General features: G+C 38.9%; 2 protein-coding genes across 9 annotated transcripts; one reads left to right on the top strand and one right to left on the bottom strand.

The window, feature by feature from the left end:
* Nucleotides 1-256: 256 nt before the first annotated feature.
* On the bottom strand, nt 257-4,803 carry RWDD2B (RWD domain containing 2B). 3 transcript variants are annotated; one of them, XM_082059024.1, is made up of 5 exons: nt 4,748-4,803; nt 3,447-3,665; nt 3,283-3,350; nt 2,178-2,543; nt 257-1,569 (listed from the first exon to the last, which is right to left on the bottom strand). In XM_082059024.1, exons 2-5 carry the CDS (start codon nt 3,651-3,653, stop codon nt 1,332-1,334), a joined length of 879 nt encoding a protein of 292 aa, XP_081915150.1. In that variant the 5' UTR covers nt 3,654-3,665; nt 4,748-4,803; the 3' UTR covers nt 257-1,331. The 3 variants fall into 3 exon arrangements, with proteins under 3 accessions (XP_081915150.1, XP_081915151.1, XP_081915149.1); XM_082059025.1 differs by having other exon boundaries at nt 4,765-4,803; XM_082059023.1 differs by lacking the exon at nt 4,748-4,803 and adding an exon at nt 4,235-4,423.
* Nucleotides 4,542-26,759, top strand: USP16 (ubiquitin specific peptidase 16). Of its 6 annotated transcripts, XM_082058960.1 has the most exons (19): nt 4,918-4,955; nt 5,041-5,057; nt 6,768-6,866; nt 9,949-10,130; nt 10,773-10,876; nt 13,309-13,412; nt 15,220-15,401; nt 16,412-16,504; nt 17,154-17,284; nt 17,651-17,738; nt 18,565-18,643; nt 19,509-19,600; nt 20,404-20,460; nt 21,450-21,617; nt 22,198-22,870; nt 23,541-23,635; nt 24,886-24,972; nt 26,154-26,310; nt 26,421-26,759. In XM_082058960.1, the coding sequence occupies exons 3-19, from the start codon at nt 6,806-6,808 to the stop codon at nt 26,543-26,545; spliced, it is 2,478 nt and encodes an 825-aa protein (XP_081915086.1). In that variant the 5' UTR covers nt 4,918-4,955; nt 5,041-5,057; nt 6,768-6,805; the 3' UTR covers nt 26,546-26,759. The 6 variants fall into 6 exon arrangements, with proteins under 6 accessions (XP_081915087.1, XP_081915084.1, XP_081915086.1 ...); XM_082058961.1 differs by lacking the exons at nt 4,918-4,955; nt 5,041-5,057 and adding an exon at nt 4,542-4,685 and having other exon boundaries at nt 15,223-15,401; XM_082058958.1 differs by lacking the exons at nt 4,918-4,955; nt 5,041-5,057 and adding an exon at nt 4,542-4,685.
* Nucleotides 26,760-27,746: the final 987 nt, after the last annotated feature.

The raw sequence follows: 27,746 nt of genomic DNA, 5'->3' as shown, positions 1-27,746 counted from the left end.
TCGATGGGTTCCGCCGCGCTGCCCGGCCCGCGGGTGATGGCGGTGCACGGGGGACGCGGCACGGAGGGCCCCGGCTCCTCGGAGCGCCTTTGGGAAAGGTGAGCCGGTGCCGACGGGGAACTTGCGGACGGTTTCAGTAATCGCCAGCGCGCTGCCGTGAAATGTGACGTTGGTGGAATGTAGCTGAAATATCCTTACAACTTTGCACTCACCGATAGAGTGTAAAAGTGCGGAGACTTGCAGCACATAGTGGGGCCTTTATTAACCCACGGTATTCTACACTTACAAGGATTTAGGATTTGGCAAAGCTTCAAATAAGAGGCAAATGTGCACTTGTTGGATGAAATCACCGTGGAGTATCGCTACAAAATGTGTCCAAGTCCACACCAGAGATTTGAACATTAGGAATTTTACCAGATGTACTGAGAAATATTTTATCAGCATCAGAGGCAACCAATGTCTGCTTTTTATTACATTACTTAGATACAGAATCCATGAGCAAAGAAACAAATTAACATTCATTGATACAAATTTGCTGAAACCAGCCTCAAAAGCTTACAATAAAATCATAGAATAGTTTGGGTTGGAAGGGACCTTCAAAGGTTGCATCATAATGCACTTTAAATCAGTGCACTGCAAAGTTGTGAACTCAGCAGGGTAAGGTAAGGATCGTTGTACTGGAGTGTACTGGAAGGGAGCCCAGTCCTTGGTAAGCTTTTGCTTTTATAAGAGATGATTAAACAGACTACAGGAGTCCTCAGCTACAGCTGTCGTAGAGCCACCACAGTATCTCTCTCCTCTGCATACACACTGTTACCTGCAGAAAATTTACGCCTTAGAGCAGGCGTCCTAGTTCATCCTATTTTTTTTAATAAAACATTGATCTCATGGCTTAATATACTTTCAGGAACAAAGTAGAAGATTGTTACAAAAAAGTCTTAATGTAGCATATGTAAACAGTAACAATGTAAATATCACATTTCCTCTCCTCAGAGACCCACACTTCATTTTTGTCTCAACTTATTCATATATTCACTCATCTATAATTCTGTAACTGCCCAGCAGGTTATCAAACATATTTTCTGTCATTGCAATTATGCACATACCCTAAATGTCCTTAAAACCAGAAAGTGTAACAAAGCATTCATTTAGTCATTGTTATTATTCAAGATTTCAGTGGATATTTGTTTTCATTGAAAACAGGATTCATCACATAAACCACAAATTATTAATTCCCTTTCTGATCAACTGTTACAGAACAGCTAAGGAATTTGTTACAAGGATTAATTTACAAATGCAGGCACTTGGATCTGTGGTCATCTTCAATGTCCTCAATGCCCTTCAACCCCAAAGTACATTTGAAAAATGTCAGCACATCCTTTTTCTTCTAAAAAATGATATAGCTGCCCCAAATCCATATGATTTCCTCTGGCACCATGCGCATCAAAACATTTTTCTTCCAAAGTGGAAAACTTTCTATGTTTCTGAATGTCAGCATGTCCTCCACCTTCCAAAGAAACATCTTCTCTGTGCCGAATGAGAATTCTTTTCCACGTTAATCTTTTTACTCTGAAAGCAATTGGAGAAATATGAATGTATAAAATAAAGACTGTTTTAAAAAACACCATGACATAGCTATTATCTCAAAAGTCAATAAATTCCATTTGTACATATACGTTCACAGAGCTAATGGTTCCCTAGCTGCTCATAGAAAAACTGCTCACACATAAACACTCCTATACGCAGGAGCTTTTTTATGTATATACTTCCCCAGGACTCAAAAACCTTAATGCTATGCCTCACAAAATAATTGATGATGATGTGGTTTCAATTTCAGTGCTCAGAAACATAAATGCTGGGAGCAGAATAAAACACAAATGTAAAGCAATATAACAGCACACATATCTAACACAACTGGGGTGCTGCAGCCCATCGCTATACAAGTGAAATACAGAGGAAAATGAAACAGAAAGAAATGTGCACCATGCGGTACCCGTAGCTTTAACCAACAGCACACTGGATATTCAGAGTTGTAAATGCATTAGAATAAACACAAATACTTTGCAGACTTCTATAGGTTGGAAAGTGGTTGGATTTCCCACCTTCTAGTTACATGAACAACATAAAAATGTAATATTCTGACTACTGATGGCATTTAAGTACTAAGAAAAACTAACCTTGACCAGAATTCTTCACAACTAGTTTGTAGACCTTCTACACAAACAACACCTGGTTTCCCTGGCATGCAAAACCCTGACAGAGAGAGTTCCTTGGCCCAGTCAATAATATTCTTTCTTTTTTGCTTGTTGTAAATGTGATGACTATAGATCCACAATCGAGTGAACGTGATGTCTTCTGACTGCATGGCATTTGATGCCGTCACTGAGGAAGATGAAAGTTCTTTGTCAATGTAAGCAGCTGCATGGTCTTTAACCCATTCCCTTGCACTCAACATGCAGGGCTCGCCACTGCAGTTTTGCATCAAGTATGTTTTCAAATCAGAGTTCAGATGAATCTGCTGAGATCGGCTTAATAATGATGACCTAAAGAAAAATATAAATGCAGTTGTAATATGCTTAAAATGTAATGTTTTTCAAGCAGTTTTACTTCAAGCTGCCAAAAAAATCAGGCCATATTTAGATGGTATGCACTTGCTATTGATAATTAAAGTCATATTAGTTATGAAAAGGTCTTAATTAGTATTTAATTGGTGTGCTAGTTCTTGAGTTCATACGTAGTGTTACCAATCTGTAAATTAAAATCAAGAAAAAGGTACTTGAAATGTAAGTATTGTAGCTGAACAAATTTCCTGTAATATGCGAGGCCACTTCTTTAAACAGAAACATTTGAATAAAAAAAAAAAACTAAAAAAAAAAAAAAAAAAAAAAAAAAAAAAAAACACAACTAGAGAAGCCTGGGAGTAACAGAATTTTGACAAGGGAAGAATAAGACCTTTTCACTCCTTTAGTTAGTGTTAAGCCTTGTCAAAATGGACAACAGTCTGTCTTCTTGAGCATGAGACCTATGAACAGTATCTACATGTAACCCCTCTGCTCAGAAGTTGGCACTCCTCCACACTTCTCCTATCTTTCTCATTTATTTGCTGAGGACACCTCAGAAATCACAACCTTGGAGACTTGTTTTCCTTCAAGACTCTAGTCCATCTGGCTTAATTTGACAGTAAAATATCAAAAAAAGACTGCTTTTTTGTATTATAAATGTATTTATGTAGTACATGATAGCTTCTAGATGTTTTTATTAGCGGTACTTTTAATGTCATACCTCACAGTAATTTCTGGTAGAACAGTTGGATATTTTAACGGTAAGGCACACGCCATAGAGAATTCCACCTAAAAACAAAGGAGCAAATGTTCAGTTCAAGTAAGCCCTAAAATCCATTAGGATAAAAAAATTAGAAAAAAAAAAAAAAAAGGTGTTTACAATACCATAGAGGCATTAGAGATCTCTGGCTTTACATTCAGTATAAACTGAACTTTTGAAGATGGCATCTCTGCAGATTCATTTTCAACATAGTGCTTTAGTTCTGCCACAGCCAGCTGGTCAGTCACAATGAACTCATCCTCATAAGGAAACATGCTCGAGAGTAAATCTAATTCCGAAATTTGTATCTCAGCTTCTTCTTGGTTAGTCATTTCTGTTGTTTCCTAGCCACAGAAGAAATTAGGGAAGAAAAACAGGGTTTGAATATGGGACAAAGTTCAGTAACTACCCCATGTAAATTATATTAACCCTTATCATAGAATCATTTTGGTTGGAAGAGGACCTTGAGATCATAAAGTCCAACCATAACCTAACTCTGGCGCTAAACCATGTCCCTAAGAAACTCATCTACACGTCTTTTAAACACCTCCAGGTATGGTGACTCCACCACTTCCCTAGGCAGCCTGTTCGGATGCCTGACAACTCTTTCCATGAAGAAGTTTTTCCTAATATCCAATCTAAACCTCTCCTGGCACAACTTGAAGCCATTTCCTCTTGTCCTGTCACTTGCTACTTGGGAGAAGAGCCCAACACCCTCCATGCTACAGCCTCCTTTCAGGTAGTTGCAGAGAGTGATCAGGTCTCCCCTCAGCCTCCTTTTCTCCAGGCTAAACAGCCCCAGTTCCCTTAGCCACTCCTCATCAGACTTGTGCTCCAGGCCCCTCACCAGCCTTATAACCAAGCCCATCAAAACCGGCTCATATATGTTAGGCAGTCCAGAGGATGAAGATACTTTGTGACAGTCCATGTGTTTTCAATTGATCTGCGAGGGGACAGGACACAGTGCTGTCACCGAATAAACTTTTCCCTCGCAGGGCTGCACGCCTGGGGCGCAGCAGCCTCTGCCGCTTTGGCGGCCGCGAAGGTGGAAGCCCCCACTCCCCCGCCGAGCAAGCCCGGCCCTGGCCGGAGACAGCTCCCGCCTCCGGGTGCCCACCGGCACCGCCACGGGACGCAGGGGGCGGCACGAAGTACCGGCGCATGCGCGGCCAAGTCCTCACCCTCGTTCCCCTCACCATGCCCCTCCCCCAGCCTTGTGCTCACGGCCCCACAATGCAACGCGCCGGAAGCGCGCTTGGCGGCCGGTGACTGTTGCCCAGCTGCCTGGGGATGAGGTGAAGTTGCCGGGCTGCCCCGAGACGGAGCCATGTGCCGCCAAGCTGTTCGCCCCGCGGCAGCGGCAGGTGAGGAATGGAAGCCCCCGGTCCGGCTGTCGCGCTCCTGCCGCTGCGGCCGTCCTCCTTACCCCGGCCCGTGACTCACTCCTCTGCTGCTCCGCAGCCTCCGTTCCGGGCGGACGCCTGGCTCTCCCTATTGGTTGTGGCACCTGTCAGTGAAGGCGCGGGAGGCGGGTGCGGGCCAATCGGAAGCAGGCGGGGCGGTGCAGCGCCGGGGAGTGCGCGGCGGCAGGGAGGGCCGCGGCGGCGCGCCGTGGAACACGTGGGCGGCCCGGCTCGGCTCGGCCCGGCCCTACCCTGCCCTACCCTGCCCTACCCTACCCTACCCTACCCTACCCTACCCTACCCTACCCTACCCTACCCTACCCGCGGGACGGGGTGAGTGGGGCGGCCCGGGGGGCGACGGAGGGACGAATCGAGCGCCCAGCCGTCTGTGCCGAGTCCCCGGGGCGCACCTGCTCCCCGCCGCTGCCCTCGGGACGGGGAGTGCCGGCTCCCCGCTGGTGACAGGTGGCCGACGGGGCCCGGCGCAGTGCTTTCCCAGGCGCGTGTCTCTGGGGGCGTTTTCCCCAGTCCTCCGTGCGACGCAGGTGCAGTTTGGGTCGTTTCGAGACCCCTCTTTCTAACAAAAAAAGCCGTCGCTGTATCACTTTAGTTATTGGGCTCTGTAGCACGTTTCTTCATGTAGACTGTTGTGTGGAAAAGGCTGGTGAAGGGCCCGTCAGACGAGTCTGCCCGGAGACAGTGTGAATTGAACTACAGGTGTTTGTGCTGTCCCGTCTTCCTGGCAGGAGCAAAGTCAATTTGGAAAGGATTTTAAGGGTTTAGAGTTGTTCATGCAAGATCAAATGTTGCAGCTTTTTGCGGAAAAATGTGCGGTAGAGGGAGTTTGTTGGATGAACTGTCATTTCTTTTTCTGAACAAAGTGCTAAGTTGCAAAAGATGATAATTCTATTCTTAATGAAGTGGCTGCCTACCTGTCATTTAATAATTGGGTAATCTTTCCGAAAAGGGATGCTTTGAAAACGTTTTGGAGACAAAAAGCCCTCAGTGGATATCATGTCTAAACTCTTCCCAGCTTAGTTTCTCTCTGATTCTCTTGGGCCAGCTTCATTTTCTGTCTTTGACAGCTCCAAGCAGGCAGCTGTTCTCTATGGCTGGTGTGTTGGTGAGTATGAGCTAAGAAATGTTTTTGAAAGGGTGGATGTTATAAGTCAGATTTGGTGCTATTTCAACATCTTTATGTGAAGGGTGGACAGCCGGGTTAGGCCAGCCTGCAAAGACTGCAGAGATTTGATTTTGAACCATTTTAGCTTTCATGTTTTCACAGTATAGCACATATTGATTTTTAAGTTTACCTGATCTTTTTGAATGACCTTTTGGGAGAGAAGGCACAGGGCCTTACAGGGGCTACAGACTACAAGTTACAAATGTCCTGCCATGTGTGCAGTAGCCAACTTTTTGAAGGCAAGCACTCCGTACTGGCAGATCACCCTTGTCTAGAACAGTCTACGTGCATACCAAATAACAGACCCCATCTGAATTATTTGCTTGGTATGTAGGGGAGGCAACGATAAATCTCACACAGTGAAGAAACTGAAAAATTGGAGCTCCTATCGTCTATGTATTTTCAAATATGCTAGGGTATTTGCATGTGTCAGACTTCATCAAGGATACAAGGAATTTGCAGTGAAGTGAAAAATCGTAACTGCAAAAAAGTTGAAGATTTAATTGGGGCAAATCCAATTTTTTTTTTTGTAAAATCTCTGTGTTATTAGTTAGTTAAAGTCCAAGTCCTAGAAGTTTATAGGATTTTTGGTGCTTGAGTTTCCCATCTTGTTCTTTTGTGCAGTCTTTTTGATTTAAGGTTTTAAATCATTTGGTATTTATAATTCACACTGTGATCTTGCCTCTACAACAGATGCAAATGTTTTGTGTTAAAGTATAAATAATTTTCTTTTGAAAATGTAAAATTAAAACAAGTTAATTCATCTCAAGGGGCATCTTGGCCATAGAAATAATTTATTGTTCAGCAGTGAACCAGTAAACCAAAAATCTACTTTCTAATTTAGTGTTTTTCTTTGCTAGGTCACTCTTCCATGTAAGAAAAATTACAGACTACAAATATGGGAAAGAAACGGATCAAAGGCAAAACTGCCCAGTTTGATGAGTCTCTGGATACGCTGGGTATGTTTCCTCAGAGAAGTGTGTGGTCATAATGTTTCTTTTAACCTCATGGAGAGCTCGAAAACTCATTAATATTAGAAGGCCTTTACACTAGTCACTGTCTTTGAAGTTGCATTTACAAAGTGTGGGTTTGTATAATTGAAATGGAAGTCTACCAAGAAACATTAGTGTCACTACTTTTCTAAGTACGCTGGAAAATAATAATAATCCCATCTTGAAAACTAGGATTTTCTGCTTTTCAAGAAGCTCAGACACACAGTTCTTTACTCTTACGCAGATCATATTGAATTGTATAAAATTCCTCAGAATATAAAGTGTTTTTAGAGTCAGCTGCCTACTTGTCATAGGTTTAAGTAACATTTTCGTAATGAAGAATTTTTTGCAGAAGATTCTTGTTTCAGCAAAAAAGGTTGTGGTTAAAATATTTCTGTGAAACCATTTGTCTTTACACTAGTGACTAACTTGGTACTGGCCCTGGACACCTCAGCTTTCTAGTCATAGTGCTTTTTGGTTAAAACTTCTTTCTCTTCCTTGCCTTCTATTCCTTTAGAGAAAATCCCAAATTGTTAATGTTCTCCTTCTAGCTGTACTGGATCTCACCCCCATGTTGATATTTTATTTGTTGTCTTGTTTACCCTGGTTATTCTAGCTCTTGTTTTTGCTTGCCCTGTGTAGTGTTCTCTTCGACCACCTTGTCTCCCAGGTCACACACTATGTCTTGCCCACATTTTTTGTTGATCCCGACTGTGGGAATGAGTTGAGCCGTGCTAATTTAGCTGGGAGAGATAGCACTTACAGTTTTAGGCACAAGGCTCAGTGCAATGGCCTGTTGTCCTGGTCTTGTAGTAGCTTCTATGTCCTATGGCTTTTTAGCTTCCTTTTGTTTTTTTTTCTTCCCTGGAGTCAGGATCAATGTCAAAGTTAAAATGTTTTTCATTTTTTATTTGGAAGAACTTGAATCAATTTACACATATACATTGTCAATCACAAATTTCTCTGTATATGACTTAAGCTTACGGGCAGCTTCTCTTCACTCAAGTGACAGTGTAACCAGCAGCTTTAAAAATTAAACAAAAAAGAAATAAGATAATTAAATGTGTGTTAGTAGCTCTTAACAATAGATGCCTGTTCTCAGTGTAACTGTTCTTGGCAGAGTTTGGTTAAATAGAATTCACACTAGGCCCAGAAGACGCAGCTCCAAGTAGGGTATCATATTATAGTGCAAAGTCATAATGGTATAGAATGGCAGAACAGTTTGGGTTGAAAGGGACCGTAAAGATCATCTAGTTCCAACCCCCCTGCCATGGGCAGGGACACCTTCCATTAGACCAGGTTGCTCAAATCCCCATCCAGCCTGGACTTGAACACTTCCAGGGACTGGCCATGCACAGCTTCTCTGGGCAGCCTGTTCCAGTGCCTCATGGTGAAGAATTTCTTCCTTATATCTAATCTAAATCTACCCTTTTTGCAGCTTATAGCCATTATCCCTTGTCCTGTCACTACATGTCCTTGTAAAAAGTCCCTTTCCAGCTTTCTTGTAAGCCCCCTTTAGGTACTGGAAGGCTGCTCTGTGATCTTCCTGGAGCCTTCTGTTCTCGAGGCTGAACAACCCCAACTCTCTCAGCCTGTCCTCATAGAAGGACTCAAGGCTCAAGCCTTCTGATAATCTTTGTGGCCTCCTCTGGACTTGCTCCAGCAGGTTCACATCCTTCTTATTTTGGAGGCCCCAGAACCGGACACAGTAGTGCAGGTGGGGTCTCACCAGGGCAGAGCAGAGAGGGAGAATCACCTCCCTTGACCTGCTGGTCATGCTACTTCTGATACAGCCCAGGATACAGTTGGCTTTCTGAGCTGCAAGCACACAGTGCCACGTCATGTTGAGTTTGTTGATCTGTTCTATGCCCAGCCGGAATTTGTGCTTGGAATTGCCCTGACCCATGTGCGGGACCTTGCACTTGGCCTTGTTGAACTTCATGAGGTTTACACAGTCCCCACTCTTCAAGCCTGTCAAGGTCTCTCTGGATGGCATCCCTTCTCTCCAGCATGCTGGCCGCACCACACAGTGTGGTGTCACCAGCAAACTTGCTGAGGGTGCACTTGGTCCCCCTGTCCATGTTGCCGACAAAGATGTTAAACAGCGCTTGTCCCAATACTGACCCCTGAGGAACGCCACTTGTCACTAGTTTCCAGATACGCATCAAGCCATTGATCACAATTCTTCTGAGTGCAACCATCCAGCCAATTCCTTATCCATCAAATCCATGTCTCTCCCATTTAGAGACAAGAGTGTTATGCGGAACAGTGTCAGATGCTTTGCAGAAGTACAGATAGGTGACATGATTTGCTTTTCTCTTGTTCACCAATACTGTAACCGTGTTGTAGGCGGACACCAAACTTGTTCAAGCATGATTTGCCCTTAGGGAAGCCATGTTGACTGTCACCAGTCACCTTATTTTCCATGTGCCTTAGCGTAGTTTACAGGAGAATCTGCTCCATGATCTTGTTGTGCACAGAGGTGAGATTGGCTGGCCTGTAGTTCCCCAGGTTTTCTTTTTTTTTCCCATTTGGAAAATGGGGGCTATAGGTAGGGTGGTTGTGTTGTTCTTCTTTACCATAGTCTTCTATATAGTTTCAGTAAAGCAGCTCAGCTGGAAGCGTAACCTCCATAATTTCCACTTTCATAGGCCAGCCAGGTGCTGGGAAGCATGGCACTGGGCTGTGGCTGCTCCCTGGCAGGTTGGGAATCATAATGCCACAATAAGAGAAGCCCACAGCCTGGCACAGTAGGTGGGTTTGTATGCAAAGGTTTTGTCAACTCCTCTGACTAGATGTAGATTTGAGTGATACTTTTTTTAATTTATTTTATTCTTTTAGTGATGCAGTAGTTTAGAATGCATCAACAATATCCCCAGACTCTGAGCAGTGACAACAAAGGCTTTTTTCTGATACGTCTACTGAATTGTCGATGTTTCTTTGGCTTCAGAAAGGCTGTCCTAGCTTCTGAGTTGCTGCCTCTGTCTTTGAAGTTTAGAGACATTTGCACTTGTTATGATACATCCATCTTGTGCTTTTTATTTTGTAGAACCTGTGTGCAAACATATTCGTAAAGGACTGGAGCAAGGTCATCTGAAAAAGGCACTGCTGAATGTGGTGGAATGGCATGTTTGTCAGGACTGCAAGGCAGATAATAAGACAGAAGAGAAATCTGAGGAGGAGACTGAGGAAAGCCCTTCAATATGGTTATGTTTAAAATGTGGCCACAGGGTATCTCGTGTTTTATTGTTAACTTGTCTTAATATCTTTCAGTGCCTCATAATACAGTGGGAAAAGAAAGGTTCTAGTTCAACTCTTTATTTTAAAGGTGGTGCTATATAAATGATTTGACATACTTTAGTGTGATTAAAAATGTCTGCTCTGAATTGCAAATGAAGTACTTAGAAGCTTGGCACAAAAGCATTTAGCAGACTTAAGGCTAAGTCACCATCTTGAGGACTTATTTTCCTAGAAAGTCCAAATTATTTTGCTAAGAAAATTTCAATTAATGCTCCTAATTTGTGATTTTTTTTACAATAAGATCTTGTGCTAACATTACTTTATTAAACTTAGAACTCTGCATGCTGAAGAGGTTTATGGTTTTGTTCTGTATTGTTCTCCAAGTTGTTCAAACCAGAATTTGTAAATTAGGTGTTCAGTCCCTGAGCAACTTTATCATTATTCTGCACTCAGTAAGTTACTTCTCTTTCTGCAGAAACAAGTGTTTTGAAATAGAGAGCCATCTGTTCATCTTAATTAGTTTAACATAATTAATCAGTTTTTATTTTAATAATTTTTTTGTACTCTGACTTTATATATGTTTCATTGATAGTCAACTGGATTTTGTGACGCTTCTGGTTATCAACATTATAGGGCTGTGGCAGAAATTCTCCAGAAGGCCATGCTTTAAAGCATTATACAACACCGAGATCAGATCCTCATTGTTTGGTTCTCAGTTTGGACAACTGGAGTGTGTGGTGAGTTTGTTAGGCAACAGTTATAAGACATATCTAGAGGGCAACAGAGGCTGACATAAAATTGATTTTCTTCTCTTTGTGATTCCCAGGACTTCTCTGTAGAAATAAATAAAGCATTTCCACACACAAAGTTCCCAGCAGTCTTTGCTGAGATTTGCTGAATAAATTTTACCTGTAAAATATATAACTAGAAAATGTTCATAATTGAAGTTGAAATTGACCAACTAGTAAATGCTGTTTACTTCATATTTTACTGCTTTTGCTCAGAATAATGACATGTAGAAATGTATGTCATTATGTAGCTCTAAATCTTAACTTCCATCCTTGGGGAAGCTACTTTCTGATGCACAGTTAGTGACAAAATTAATTACTTTCATTTTCCCAATAAATATGACTTATTACTATATATATAGTTAAGCAGGACAGCAGTAGAATTACAAAATGCTACTGGACCACTGAATACAAATTCCATCTCCTTGGTAGTATTTCCTTCTCTTAAAAGGAATTCTTCTGAAAGGAATATTCTCAAAAGGAATAGCTTGTTACTATATAAGTAGGAACTTTAGTTTGCCAAACTGTGCCATACAGAAATACTGTGCCTTACATAAGGAGTTTTCATTTTGCTTTGTAATCTTTTTTTTTTTAAACTTATTGCTTGTCATTATGTTCATTTTATATAACATTATATGTTGATCATATTTAGCACTCTTATATGCAGCGGTCAGCATTTTTATTGAACTCTAGAATGGAAATGGACTTCAATAGCATTTTTACTAATGAACTAGTGAACTTATTTTTGAGAATTTAAACAAGTTTCAAAATGGTTATTTTAAATGGCTTTATTTTCTCAGTTGTAAAACTTAAATAGTTTTCAAATCAAAGTACTTGAAAATTAGAGGAAATTGTCCAAGCTAGTTATTTTGCTTCCTTCTGTAAATTTTTTAGTTTTACAAACTTGCACCAGAAATTATTCAGAAATTATTGAGTATAAATTATTGTTTTAAATTAAACCTACAATTAAGAACTGTATTTCACAGTGGTCTTGGTACATAAACGCAGAAGCCTTTTTTATCAGAATTTATTAATGCTATGAATGCATGAATAGATCTCTTTGTAGTGTGCATGCAAATGTGGTTGAAATTGGAGTTGAATAGTGCCTGTAAATGATTAAAAGAAAAGGTGTTGAACATGGAGAGAAGCAGGAGAGTTCAAATAAGTCATTAAGTTCTACTCTTCTGGCATTACAACAATTGCTATTGTACATGTTTTTAGTACTGGTATGACTTACCAGTTGGATCTAGTTAATGTTTTTCCTCCACTGGTGAAATACCCATCATTGAAAAAAACTTCTTTCCAATCCCTTGATTCCTTCAAGGCTTCTTATAACATTTTTTGATGATTGAAAGGTTATGATGATAAAAATTGCCCATGGAAGTAACTATCCTTTGTTATTCCAGCAGTGAGAATACCTATTCTTATAATTAACCAGACAGACAATAAATGCCTACTCAGGGATCCAAAGGTTGAGCCATTTTTTTTTCAATGAGACATAAAGAAACATGAAAATTGCAGCTAATTCCAGGGATGCTAGAGATTTAGGGAGGCACTTTGTTGCAGACTTCTGCTACTTTTAATATCAGAAAATAGAGTCTGATTTACAGTAATCCTGAAATCTGCTAAATGCATTTGTGCCTAAGAACTACAATGAATGCGTTTCAAAGTGCAGAAGTATTTGCATTCTCTTCAGTACCTTTTGTCACCTCTTTGAAGAGGTGATTGGGTAGAACTATGAAATCGGATTTTCCAGCTCTCCTGCTTTATGTCTTCCAGCAGAATTGTACTCTTACTTTAGGCTTTGTCACTGGAGCTTCTCTCACAATTTTGTTTAAAACAGATTAGTGACCTAACCACATGCTTCTTTGGTTATAAAGAGACAAACAGAGAGATACCAGTAACAGAAGAGCAAATAAAAGTGTGCAGGACTAATGGAGGACACTGATTTGTTTCTTATCTAGTTTAAATGTAATTAATTACTTGCCTGGCTAGAATACTCAGAATATTTTTCCATGCTATACCATTCTAAGTCATGTCCTTTAGGGTGTGGTATCTTAGTTTTTAGATTTCAGCAAAATTTTCCCTGCATCTATTTTTTTGCAGACTAGGTTTATAAGCACATGTTTTAAGGGTCCAATTTATATTTGTAAATCGCCCCCTCCAGTCACTGAAACAATTTAGTAGAGATAATTTTTAAACTTTTTATTTTCCTGATCAGAAATACATAGAACTCTTCTCTAGGACTTCTGAATCTTAAAATTAATCTTATAATTTTATAACTTTATGTAATGAATTGCATCAAATTAGCAAATAGTTTAGGATTTTTAAACAATAGAAAAAATAGAATTAATTGTTTTTCTTTTTGGGGGCGGAGACAGGTGCTACATATGTGATAATGAAGTCTTCTATAACACTTCAACCCGATTGGGTCAGACTGTGGATTATGTTAGAAAACAAGTTTGTGCTGACTCATCACGTACAGGTAAGTAACTGTAGTACAAGTAGAGTAAATCAGAAAAACCCTTAAATGTAGGAGGCAGTATAGTAAATCAAGAACATACACTAAATTAGATTTAACTTTTGAAGCACCTTAAGGTAAATCAGGAAAACAAAAAGGAGGAAATTAGCTTTTTCTTTGTCGGAATTCTGATAGCATAAGTAACATCCTAGCCCATGGACCTAATCAGACCAAGATTTTGCTCAGTGTCCCCAAAATTTTACAGACTAGAAATATATGAATAGAAGAAGAAAAATACCATTTTTATGTGACTTTTTTTAATGTGATGTTTGATTATTCTGTAAGAAATTGACTTTCAGTACTTAGAACTTCTGTGTTTATTCATCAGCACTGCTCAGTCCATCTTGAGATCTGAAGGAAAATTGTCATTGCTTAAGGAGAATTCGACTTCCTTTTTTTAAAAGTACTTTTGTAGGTATTTGTGAATTTATCAGCTGTTGCAGCATATTTCCTAATGGAAGGAGTATACAAGAGGATTTATCTGCTGGGTCTGTGCATTTAGTATAGGTAGCTGCAGTGCATTCAGAACTCTCTAAAATCATGTGTTCATCCTGCAGTCTTGCCTGCAAAATGTGGTTGTTTAAAAGGAAACAAACCCAGCAAAACCCCCCAGTTTCCACAATGACAAAACTGTTTTTGAACAAGGCATTTCCACTAGCAAACTTGGAAAAAAGTGCCTATCAGAATAAATGCTGTAACTCACAGCTATGAAAAATTCCAACACCATCCTATCCTTGGGTGAAATCACAGCCGCCTTGGGAAGTAGATCACAAACATCCAGCAGTGCCAAATGGCTGTCTCTGACTATTTCTTCAAGAAGCAGTTGAAGTTTCCCCACAAGGACCAGAATCTTTGAGTGGTTTTCATCAGTCTTTACCAGATACGTAGTTTCTCTGCATCTAATATTTGAACTTCATATCAGCTGCTAGTGTTCTCTTCTCAGGTTTGAACTACAAAATGGATGAATACCTGGGTGCAGTTGCAGCCTGTTTCAAGTGTTGCATCTGTTGTTGTCCATTCATGGTTTCTTGTCCCTCTGCAAAGATAGTATTGCTTCATTTCCTTCCTTTCTCTGAGCTGGCATTACTTAAAGTTAATCTTGGCTCACAGCCCTATTTATCAGAAACTTTATCAATAGTAGACTGCCAAACTGGCAGAACCAGTGTGGGTGTTATTCTGAAAATTACCTGGAATTCCCATATGGTTTCTTTAAACAGGTCATCGAAATTTTGAGCTATACACCAAAGTAGTTTTTGAGAAAAATGTTTCTTGAAGAATATAAACTTCCCAGTTTCATCTGTTTAGGTTTGTGACATGAACATGAGAAAGCTTTGGGAGTGGGAGTCCTGTGCATTTAATCTCAGACAATAGTGCCATGTCAAAAGGGACATTATCTCAGATGCCATCTTGTTGAATGTTGTATAAAGCTCTAGATTTTGCAACAGGATTGAAATTTCAGATAATGCATGCAGAGACTCTTAGCTTGACTGACTTGTGGGCCAAGTGGCATGCTTAAATTGTATGCTCATCTGAAATGGCATTTCAGGGGTTTCTTGAAAATCTTTTTTGTTCGTTTGTTTTGTTTCTTTTTTAACTTCTGTTACTTAGGCAGTTTAAGAACCTAAGCCAGTAGTGTTACATTTATGCAATTGCATTATTAATTATCATTTGTTTAAGTTTTAAACATTGTAAACTGCTGCTGCCTATAACTTTTTCCTATCCCATTTTCTTCTACTGGATTAATATGTGGTATGATTTTTTACTCTTTCAGTAGATAAACAACAAGAGAACAAAGAATTAGAAAACAAGAAAGTAGAAAAAGACAGCAAAAATGAGCAAGAAAAAGAAGTCTCGCTTAAAGAAGAGAATTCTCGTTCAAGTGCTAGCTTGGAAGTGACTGTGAAAGGACTTAGTAACTTGGGGAATACATGTTTCTTTAACGCAGTGATGCAGGTATGGTAGTTATTGCTACTCTTATTTTTTTTTTTAATAGCAAGAGGAAAAAAAAACAACAAAACCCCAAAACAACAAACAAAGCACAAAAACCCACAACAACAACCCACAACAACCCCACCCCCAGTATTGTACAATGGCACATTTAGAATGTGATTTTTATCTGCCAAGAATGCTGAGTTCATTCTAAAAATAGTGACTTGGCCCAGAGAAATATGAAGAAATGGAGCTGCAGGTTGAGACTTGCTCTAAGGGAAGATACAGCAAACTGCCCTGACTTTGAGGGCCAGCATCTTTCACTGATATAGTTTAAGCACGCCAACTTCCTAGTCTAGTAAAAAAAAAATAGGCACATCACCCTCAATGACTTCTTAGAATGTACAAGATTAGTATACGAAGACCATGGGTGTTTACTGAAACAAAAATCTCTCAGCAACAGGAAATCAAATAAAAGGTTGACCATATTGCATTTCCATCTTGTGTGTCTTGTTCAGCTCACAAGTGTTTGGATAGAATAAACTTGCTCTTCCATGTGTATTTAAAATCGCATGTAGTCTTGTGCTCTTCGACTCTTGATACTGAAGCTTTACTCAAACAAAATTCCCACTGTACTTGCAGATTTTATTAAAACATTTGATTTTATTGTGTTTATCATGTTTTAAGACAAACAAATATGGTCTCTGCATTTTACCTTTTGATTTTAGAAACAGGCACTCGTAAATAGACTGTTAAAAGATCCGTCTGTAGAAGAAAAGTACATTCGGGGTTTCTGCAATCTGAAGTAGTATGTATAGAGGACACTTGGAAGTCCCATTATCTATATGGAATGTACTTTTAACTGTTAAACACTGTTAGAATTTGTGGAGTGGTACTTACCACTCCAGTTCTGTGTTTGGGAAAAATAAATTGCTGCTAATTTGGTTGCTACAAATTCCATGACTAGTAGAACTCAGCTGCCTTTCATCTTGTTCCCCAGTTACCAATCTTTTTCTTTCTTTTATGTTCTGCAGAATTTATCACAAACTCCAGTCCTGATGGAGCTGCTTAAAGAAGCTAAAATGCCTGGCACAACAGTTAAAATTGACTCACCTGAGTTATTCATGGTATATATGCTTCGACCTCCATGGTGTTTCTCCCCACCTTCCAATCTGTTAAAGAAACAAGCAGTACTCGTCTCTGGATTTTAAAGTTGTTTCAGCTAAATGCTAAACAAGATTGAGTTGTAAAAACAGTGGGAACTTTGCTATTGACTCACATAGAGCTGCTTCTGAAGTCAGCAGAGGTCTTTCATTCAAAGTGAAAGAGCAGTGATTTTAATAAAGTATTAGTTATTGTCAAAGGAGTGTTTACATTATGAATAAGTTATTTAAAGGCTGAAAATGTGTAACTTTTGCTATAGCATCACTTTTCTAAATGCAAAATACGAAACTAGAGGATATCTACAGAGCTGACTTAAATAATGCGCCTATCATTACAATTAGGAATTTGATAGGAAAGAAGGGTTGTGCATTTTAAGATTTTGTGGTATTTTCCTAATAAAAGCAAGAAATCCAGAGTTGCAACTAAGTAAACCATGTGTTGATTGTTTTTGTCAGGTTAAGTTATTGCCATTTTGGCATTTTGTGTGTGCTAGTTTATAACAATGTTTTCAAGAGCTGCAGTGTTTAGATAAGGAAAAACTTACTCCAGAGTCACCAAATTAAGGCAAAACAATTTTATTGCTTTTTTTTTTTTTTTTTTTTTTTTTAACAGGAACCTCAGCTGATAAAACTGGATCAGCCAGGTCCTTTGACGTTAGCCATGTATCAGTTCCTGACAGAAATGCAAGAGACAAAAAAAGGGGTAGTTACTCCTAAGGAACTTTTTGCTCAGGTTTGTAAAAAGTGAGTATCTATACAACTGCATCTCATAGTGGGTGTGAAAAAAATTGTAAGTTGTTCAAAAATAAGATCAGTTTTCTCCCTTTTTTTTTCCTTGAGCTCATATCACAGCATATAAAATTTGTATAATAGTTAACAAGTTTAGAAAGGAGATAAAGAGCAAAATATGAATGAAATAAAATGTAAGCTATTCAGTGACATATTCTGATTAGCTAACTTCATATTTTTAGAAAATACCATCTGTAGACAGTTGTTGCTTTTATATACATACACACTTGAGATGGTCCTTTTGCGTCTGGTATGAATTGTTTTTACTTTGTCTATCTCTTAAGTTCAGTTACACTTTGCAATTATTGTTTCATTTAACAGAGCAATACGATTTAAAGGCTATCAGCAGCAAGACAGTCACGAACTGCTTCGTTACTTACTCGACGGAATGAGAGCGGAAGAAATCCAAGTGAGTGCTAATTTCATAGTTGTGCATACGTTTCTTCTTCACACCCCAGACCAAGATTTTTCCCCCTGCTGAGGGCAGAAAGAGCGTTCTTTCTGTAAGTCAACCCCTGTGGAGCGGTTCATGCTGCCCATAGCCTAGCAACACAGCTGTAGAACTGGGCAGCCTCTAAGCAATGGGGTTGTGAAGGAGCAACCGCGGGTACTACTATTTTCATTTAACAAAACTATTCAAAAAGAGAAGTTTGTAGCCTATATCTCTTACATATATTGTACACGTCATTTAGGTTTCTAAGGTAATGATATTGCCTCTCTTTTCGGAAAGCAGATGATTCTCTGTACTTTTCTAATGAAATCAAATAGAAAGGTTCAATTTTGTTTGCTCTAAAGGTCCTTGGTTAATTCAGCACTTCTAATATAAATGTCTGTTGACCTTTAGAAATAGATTGGCTTGTCCAAAACTACTATAGAAAATGTGGGTTTGGAGTATGTGTAGTGACCCTAAAGAATGTCCTTTTTGTCTTAATTTCTGAAATGCCACTCACTTGTGGAAATTTCCCAATTTTAATTTGGGAAAGTATTTAATGTTTAGACTGGTTTTCTTACATACTACTTGCAACATTATGGTTGCAAGCTTGTTTCTCGATTGGTTATTCTTTTAATATCTGCAGGAATTATTTTGTGTCTCTGCAGGCATTTGTGTTTGTATTGATTCTCTCAGTTGGCAAATATTCGACTTTTCCCACCATCTGAAACATTTTGTAAAATGAACTAGTTAATTGAAATAACATAGGAAATTTTATAGTCTGTATTTGTTTGAAAAATTTCAGCAAATAAGTGTTGGAATACTGAAGGCGCTGACTGACTCTAACAAACAAAGTGAAGAAGAACTTAAAAAGAAAATTAAAGGTAAAATACATGTTGTAATAAAGTCTTCTGTTTCATCAAACACTAACAATATCAACTAAAAAAGCTACCTGTTTAATTGTACAGCTTCATGCCATCTCTTGAATATGTGTGTATCTAGATGATAATGCTCAATAATGTTAGTCTGTTTATTTAAATCTCTTACCGAACTTGACATTTCCTTCTTGACAGTGTAAGACAGAGTTGATTCTATAGACACTATACCTTAAAATGTGTTTGGGTGGTGTTTAATCATTCTAATATTATATAAGAAGTTAAAATATTAGCATGTGAATGTAAAGACTTATTCAGTCCTAATAGTCCATTGCTACTTAAGAGTGGTATTTAAGAAACAAAAAGTGAACGGAAGACTTTTTAAACTTTTCAGCATGAGTTAGGTTTGGAGATGAAGGCAAGTTTAAAGACAGGCTATGTGCTGCACTGAAAATATGAGTTGAGGAAATTGGGTTTGTTTCTAGGGCACCTATAAAGACAAAAGTTGGTGCTTGGTTTTTAGGTTCAGGCAGCTGTTTAAGTCCTGAGAGAAAACAGCAACTCTTACTGGGATGCAGTACTTCTGAGGAAAGAGGAAAATGTGTTAGAGTTGAGAAAGTAGTAAAGATGTTGGTTCAGTCAAACTATCTTCTGCAAATGTGTTTTCACCCCCATTCCTTTGATACAGTAAAGAAATTTAATTTGAGAATCTTGCTGTACTTCCTGAGGAAACTAGAACAGGCCAACATGTTCCATCATACATCTCACATACTGTATTCTCTTCGTTTTTTGTTTGGTATGCCATAACTAAATTGATTGCCAGTATGTTATATGTAGTGTTGTTAACTTTACTATATACTTTGTCAATTCTCAGAATACGAAAAGAAAAAGGGAATACAAAGTTTTGTAGATCGACTCTTCGGTGGAGAATTAACCAGTACGATTATGTGTGAGGAATGCAGAACCGTAAGTAAACTGCCTGCTTTGAATAGCCCGGGGTATAATTTTATGTAATCTACAAGAGAATCTCTGAGTAATTATATGTAGAAATAAGTGAAATTGGAGAGGTTTGCTTCAGTTAGTACAATTCTAAGAGTTGATGAGCTGGACGCTTTTCAAAGAGGGACGTGGTTTGGCTGAAATCTTTCTTCCCTTATGTTATAAAGCTAATCTTTCAGTCCCTTTCCAGAAGAAGAGGTCAGGAATAGCAAGCTGCCTCTGCCAGAAGAATTTGCGCACAGGTTCCTGATCAACACCTTCCAGTGCTACGAATTGTAGAGGGGATTAATTGTTCTGCTAGTGGCAGTACACTGCTGGGAGACCTATTTCATCAGATGGTGAGGTCTTTCCCTTTCCCACACTGGAATGACTGTGGGATTGTCAGGAGAACAGTTAAGCCCAAAGGCACTATTGAGATAATGCATCCTGAGAATGAAGTAATTAAGGGTATTAGTGTGTGGGCTAGCAGATGAATGTCGTGACAGGTTGCAGAGATCAATCTCATACGCCCTGAGTTTGGTTCTCACATTTCAGGCCATTAGAAATCTGAAATGTGTAAAAGTATTTCTTGCTTATATCTGTGGTAATGACTGCTGGATTGTGGTCGTGGATAGCTGTTTGTGAAGGTAGATAGGCTGTGTTTTATATTTATATGCACAAGTGAAAGCACGCATTGAATGCAAACAAGGCTACATACAAATTAGCCTATTGAGAGCAAGCCAACCACTTCCAAACAAAATTAAATTGGACTCTAAAATGTTCATTTATAGGTATCCTTAGTCCATGAGTCTTTCCTTGATTTGTCGCTTCCTGTACTAGAGGATCAGGTAAGACACTGTACATTTGCTTTTTTGGCTTAGTTTTTGTTTCATTATATGAAATCAACTTCGTTATATAATCACTAGGAAATGAATTTATACGTCTTTCTAAATGTCTCTTTTAAAAGTTAAAATTATAAATTTGCCCAGAAAGAGAATAAGATTTTCATGAGAGTCATTCCTGAAAATTGTGGCTCATGAACTGTCTATGGAAGATCACTGATAGTCTGTTGGTGATCTTGCTGCTTTGTTAGTAAACATTTCTAATGGAGAGGTTAGTTTAGAGAATAATGTAGTATGTTGCAGTGTTGTCTCACTTGTAGAAGACTGGGTTACAAAGAACAATGTTTCCCAGTTCATTTTCAGTGTTGTAAAACCAAAGGATAGTATGTGAATACTTATTTGGTCAGTTTTGATTTATGTCATTGCTCTTAGACACTCAAAACACTTGATTTGTTTTGTGTTTCATGTTGATAATCTGTATGAGTAATATTTCAGATTGGTTATGTAGCACTACTTACAGAAAAGCTAATTAGTAAGTATTGAAGTGAAACTGCCCAGCCAAAGGGATCATGTCTTCTGCAATGAACAAATTTCATTCTGGCAGAAGCAAACAAATTCTGTGGCAACTGTAAGTCTTCATTTGTGTAAAATGTTACTCTTCAGTGCATTTCATGAGATCTACATCTGTTAGAGCCAAAGGTAAAGTTGCCCCTTTACGGGTTCAGAATTTGGCCCTTGATAGCCTTTTGCATAGTGTTTAATTCTGCAAGTCGTCGTTTCATGTGGACTCCTTCCGGAGTGAGACAACTCTCTTGTAAATGTTAGGGTGGCATAAATGAGTTAGTTGTATGTTACAGTCACTAAAATGTTGTATTTTGAGCTGAAAACTCAGATAACATCTCATCCTTACAGTCTTATTCAGTGTACTATTTTGTTATTCAGGACAGTAATATCTCTACTACTCTGGTTGATTTGTGGCGGTTTTTTTTTTGTAGAAAGTAAAAATTACGAATGAGAGAAACTTTAAAAAAAGCAAAGAAAAGGAATCAGAAGATGAAGAAGATAAAAACAATGATTGTTATCTTAAACAGAGAGATGAGCCCCCTGGTACAAGTAAGCACCTTCAGAAAAAAGCAAAGAAACAGGCCAAAAAACAAGCCAAGGTTGGTTTGAATAAGATTTCATTTTTATTAATTAAGTGCTTGCAACTTGTGGTGAGACATTCTTTTTGCTTCCTCAATTTAGGTGGAGGAAAAGGAGACAGGTTAGAATTTCTCCTCACTCAAATGCACAACTGGGAAGTCAATTGAATCTAGATCTTTGCTTTTAAGAAATCACATATTCCGTTAAGAGTTGCTGTGCTAGGAATAAGCTAATATCCAGAGGAATGTGAAATTTATGTTGCCTGTCTGAAATAGCATTAATTTGTGTCAGACAACTGTTCTCCAGTCATTAATTCACAGGCTGTTAGAATACAAACATAATAAAGGATCAGGATGATATAAAGGGAATAATTATTTGTATTTTGAAGATACTCCATAACAAGGAGCAGTGGCAACTATATCTGAGTGAGGATAAACTCAGTATTGGTTGAACTGATCACAGATTATTCTCCCCTCTCCTGCCTGTTGCAGCTATAGCATGCTACAAAAATTTTATTAAAAGAAATGGTAAGAAATGCTAAATATCATTTAAACTTGCTTTGTTTTTCTATTCATATACGCTATTTATTCCAATTCACAGAGCCAGCGCCGCCAGCAAAAACTTCAAGGAAAGGTGCTTCACTTGACAGATATCTGTGCAACTGAACAGGCAGAAAAAGATACTGAGTATAACCAAGAATCAGAGATGGAAATGAACTCTGAAACTCCTGATATGAAGCAAGAAGAGGAATCATCAAATGATTGCAAAGATAACTGCTTAATTCAAAAAGACTTGAGTATACAGAGAAGTAGTACAGAAGTTCAGAGCGTGCATGAAAATACAGGAAAGCCAGAACAAGAGTGTGTAGAAAATGAGTCTCCTGTGGATCTCCCTATGGAAAGCTTAGATACTCCTATAACAATTGTCAACGGACTTGACAACCTATCTTTGAAAGATGAGGAGGATGAAAATGAAGATGAAGAAGAAATTGCTACCAACTTTTCAAAACTACACTTGGTTGCCAGTGCTGAAGCTGATACACGTACCTTAGATGAACTTCCAGCTGTTCCTGTCAAGACATGTGAAGTATCGTCTGAAGATCCAGAAACAGCATTTTGTACTCTTGCAAACAGGGAAGAACTGAACCTGGAAGAAGGTTCAGTCCATCACTGTTTGTATCAATTTACCCGCAATGAAAAACTTACTGAGACCAATAAACTACTCTGTGATGTATGTACACAAAGACATAATGGACCAAAGAACAACGTAAAAAGTATGACAAATTATATTTTCAAAGAAAACTTCAAATATGTCCCTATCTGCTACTTGGGTGGGTAAGGTGGGGGGAAATGTCCCTAAAATGGTATTTGTATAATTTGAATGTTAAACTAGTATTCAGTGGGGAGGTTATGAGAATCTCTTTCACACAGATTAATGCAAGTAAGTTTATAATTGAGTGGAACAGTAGGCTCACAAGCTTGGGTACAGAATACTGCAGGACTGAAAAGGAAGAGTGAGCAAAGAGGAGGGGCTTTGAATTTGGGGGGAAGGGGAAAGGGCATTTCCACCTAAAAATTCATTATGTGGATGAATGTAGGGAGTGGCAGGTGACTTTTCCATTCTTTCCTTGGATGAGAAAATTTTGCTGTAACAGTCATAGGGAAATCATGTTGGTGTTTGCTCAAAAGGCCAAGATAAGCTTCATGCAATTTCTGATTATGAGAGTGGTGGAGAACAAGCAAGAATTCATCCTGATGCTGCTCAGATATGATGTGAGGAGTTACTTCTGTGATATGGGATCTGCAAGGTGGCAGATGTTGTACAGTTCATCATGTTAAAGGGGGATGTTCAGTTTCTCAATTGTTCTAAGTAGTGAAAATAAAGAAGTTATTGTTGTAACATTTACGTAAAAGTTAATCATTGGTGGCTTTTCTTTTCTGCAGGTGAAAAGAAGTGTATTTATACTAATGCCAAAAAGCAGATGCTAATCTCTCTTGCTCCTCCTATTTTAACTCTTCACTTGAAGAGGTTTCAGCAGGTAAGTGGCAGACTGATACTGCAAGAACGTGTATGTATATAGTATCAGTTTAATATGTACATGTGCACATAGTACTAGCTTAATTTAGAAGTAATGTTAGCATATTTTCATTTCCAATGAGCGTGTTGTGTTTTGGTGGGGTTTTTTTGTGTTGTGTTGTGTTTTGGTTTGTTTTTCCCAGGTTTGGAAGGCATTGGTGTTCAGGGTTGGCTTTTGTGGTCTTTGAGGAGTTGGGGTGTGTTTTCCTGTAATAAAATTCCATTAGTTATCTGGAAAACACTGTTCTATGAGCCATTTGCAATACATTCCCTCACTATGTGTTATAGCTCACTGTGTTAAGTAGTATCTTAACGTTAATTGTTTCCTGCTAGTACATCAGTTTATGGACTCTTACATTTCAGTGCAGATAGACAGGACCCCTTACTACAAAAATGTAACAAATAGGGCAATAGAATCGGAAAAGATGGGACTCTGAGCCTTACTGAGGAAAGAAGAAGAGAAGACTGAATGAAAGGCAATGCAACTTAAGTCTTATTTATAGACACCAAGTAAAGTGGCTTACCTTTTGTCCAAGTTGTAGGAAAAATTTTAGTTTTGGGCTTTAGCTTTTCAAGAAAGAAAGAGGAAAGGAATGGGGATGGGAAGTAGTATTGCCTCTTCTAAATTTAAAGCAGTTCGGTATTTTGGTCAAAATACTTGAAAAATAAGGGAGGTAACTTTAAGTAGATGAAAAAAAGCAATTCCACAGTGAAAATGGAAATGTGTAGCCTGTTCCAAGAGACTAGAACATGATTGGGGAAATAACATTTGTCATCTTCTCCTTTTGTTTTTTTTTTCCAGTTTGATACTGGAAGATTATTTGAATAAGGTGGAAGTAGAAGTTACATCAGTTTTGACAATATGAAATTAGATCCTCAGGCATACTACAGTATCTGAGAAGCAAGAGATGTCTTCATAGTTACATGTGTACATACAGCTGATTATTTTTCTCCTTTTGGTAACATTAAGTTACCATAAGAGTGAGTTGAAGAGCCGTCTTAATTTGTGCTCCAGTGCAGTATGTGGGGACAAGGAGGTAATGCTGGGAAATCTTGAGCATTGAAGGAAAAAAAAGTTGCTTTTTCCCAATTTTGTGTAATGTTAAACTAATTTAGTATCATTGAAACATTAACCTGAAACACTTGGTAACTAAGCGTGCTATTAGTGTTCTACACTTTAACTTTATGGGGTTTTCCTCTACTTTGTTTAAGGCTGGATTTAATCTACGGAAAGTTAACAGGCATATCAAGTTTCCAGAAGTGATAGACTTGGCTCCTTTCTGTACAACTAAATGTAAAGTAAGTGGGAAAACAGATTCTCCTTTCCCATGTTCTAATGTGCTTTCACAATTAAGCTGCTTAGCAGAATCTTTGTAGAACACTTGCCAAGCTTCAGTTATTTTGCGTGATAATGAATGTTAATTTACAAGCGCAACTTGTGTTCTTCCACTGATCATAGTGGTAGTGCTTGCATGAATCTGTAACCAGCTGCCCTTTCAGCAGCAAACAGATCAAAGCAAAGTGAAGAGTTTACATTCTAGCCTTGTTTACAACTCAGTACCTGACCGTCCTGTCCCACCAGGTGAAATTAGGGATGAGTTAGTTCTGAATACAGTGTGTGGTAACACAAAGTGATGACAGTCACCAAGAGGTTCAATTCAGTCACAAAATTACTAAAAACACCTAGTGGAATTACAGCAAATCGTGACTTGGCAAAAGTTGGTAACTGTCTCATAAACTTAGCAAGACTTCAACAACAAAACTCACACGATATTACTTTTACATGCCCAGAGTAAAGTTAGAAAGAAAGAGAGAGAGGAAAAGGAGAGAGATAGGTTGAGATATCAGAAAAAAAAGCTAAGATCTCACCACTCCATTGTTCTTTGTAGCTGTCTTAGTGCTGGGTGCGCAACTTTGTTAATGCTGCGCACGCACATACACACACACAAAACACAGCCTAAAAAGTGTCCCAAGTGAGGAAGTTCTGTAACCTGGTCCATTTGCACATGAGATAGGGGCAGGGTGGTTTGTCTCTTCCCTCTTCTCGCTCTTCATGCTCATTAAGAAAATGGTTCCAGAAATGACTCAGTGGTTGAAAAATTAGAGGCATGGTCACAGTGCTGAACAGAAGCGAGTTATTTTGTCTGTTAGGGGTAGCTGGTGATTTGTGATTTTTTTCCTAGCAGTTGACTGTCCACCAGATGACCCATCTTGGTCATTCCAGTTAACTATGAGACCTTGGTAGACTTCAACACCGTTCTTAAAAAATTTATGCCTCCGTTTGTCAAAGATGTCAAGAGGAAAATAGAGTGTCTGTCTTCACAGCCACCTATCTTTTCCTGTCCAAAGTTGCAAAACCCAGCTGTTTAAGGCATAACACATACCATTAATGAGTCCTTTGTTTTGCAAAGGATGGGGGCGGGGGGGGGCGCTTCAAGGCCATCACGCTGACTGTCATACCTAAACTTTTGCTTTTATAGAACGTGCCTGAAGGAAATACAAAAGTACTGTACTCTCTTTATGGGGTTGTTGAACATAGCGGAACAATGAGATCTGGGCACTACACTGCTTATGCTAAAATGAGAAGTATGAACAACCATCTCTCTGATCTTGTCCTTCGAGGACAATGTCCTCAAGGTAAATAATTAGAAATATTTTACAAATTATTTCTTACCGTAGAACAGTAACATGATTGATTGCTTCAATTCTTTGTAATAACTTTTACTCCTAATTTCTTCCTTTCACAGCTCTAGAAACTGAACCAGTAAAAGGACAGTGGTTCCACATCAGCGATACCCATGTGCAAGCTGTGTCTGCATCGAAAGTGCTGAGCTCACAAGCCTATCTCCTCTTCTATGAGCGACTGCTGTAACTTGTCTGAGAAGCCTTCTTGTGTGTGCAGCCATCTTCAGGTGGTCTGAAAGAAGGCAGAGACTTGCACATCACCTTGTTAAATGTTGGAGCCACTGTATCCAACTGCGGGAATATACTTTGCTTTGTGCTTCTTAGACACACTGACAAGTGGTTAACTTATACTTTTTCCAGTGTTTTCTCTACTTTTAAATAAAAGTATTTTCAGAGTTACAGCTTTGAGGTTCTATTGAGTAAATTGTGTGTTGGCACAGACAAGTGATCTCTACTTTTAGTTTCCTGCAAGTGCTATACATCTTAGTCAGCAAATCTTTCACTTGGAAAGGACCAGCTGTAATTCTGAACTATAGTTATCTCGGCCATCATCTGTTCCACATGTATTTTAGAACTGGGTTCTGAGCATGAGAAGCTGTTTCTTCCTACACATCTTAGAGCTGAGACAAATTCAGCATCAGCCCTCTTTCCACTGTTGGTTTATGTCCAATAGAGGAGCCCTCAGTTTGCAAACTCTCTAGGAATTCTTATGCTAGTAGTTTGGCAAGCTTGAGAGCTCAGACTGCTCTCCTGTTTGCTGTGGGCCACCCCAGCTTTGACTTTTGACGCTGGATGAGTCAAAAAAAAACAAGTCCCACAGTGATGTGTAAGTTCTCCACAGGCTAGGCTTCACATAAATAAAATCTTGGCTTCTCCATGCTAGAGCAGCAGCTGCTTACATTCAGTGCATTTTTCACAACAAACTTGCTAAGAAAATGGGAGTCTTACGTATTCTTGTTATCCTCACAGTCAGCAGCAGTTGTGCAGCTGACTATATCGGTATGCCAATCCTTCTGAAAACTTGCTGAGCTTATTTTTCAGCTACAGCAGCAACTGACTATAAAGCTAGCATTAGTGTAGCTGTTGTATGGCAGCCTTATTTAGGCATAAGATATAGTTCCAGACTTGATTTAGCCTTCCACTCCCTTCTGGCTATGAAACAGAGTAGCATTGGCAAGAGTAATAAAAGGATTAATTATTGAAGTGGCTTGAATGTCAAGTGCAGTTCTGCTTTCAAGCTGCTCCGAGACACACAAGCTGTTTACTTTCCAAGAAGAATCTTAACAGGGGGCTTCAGTTGAAAGATGCCAGCACCCTGCATCATGCGAGCTCTCACTGCTCAGCGTTTATTTTTAAGGCCATTAGAATGAGATGCAGTTTGTCGCTGT

The sequence above is a fragment of the Streptopelia decaocto genome (assembly GCF_964273445.1).
Source record: "Streptopelia decaocto genome assembly, chromosome: 1".
Lineage (NCBI taxonomy): Eukaryota > Metazoa > Chordata > Aves > Columbiformes > Columbidae > Streptopelia > Streptopelia decaocto.
This window is presented reverse-complemented; position numbering and strand designations above follow the sequence as displayed.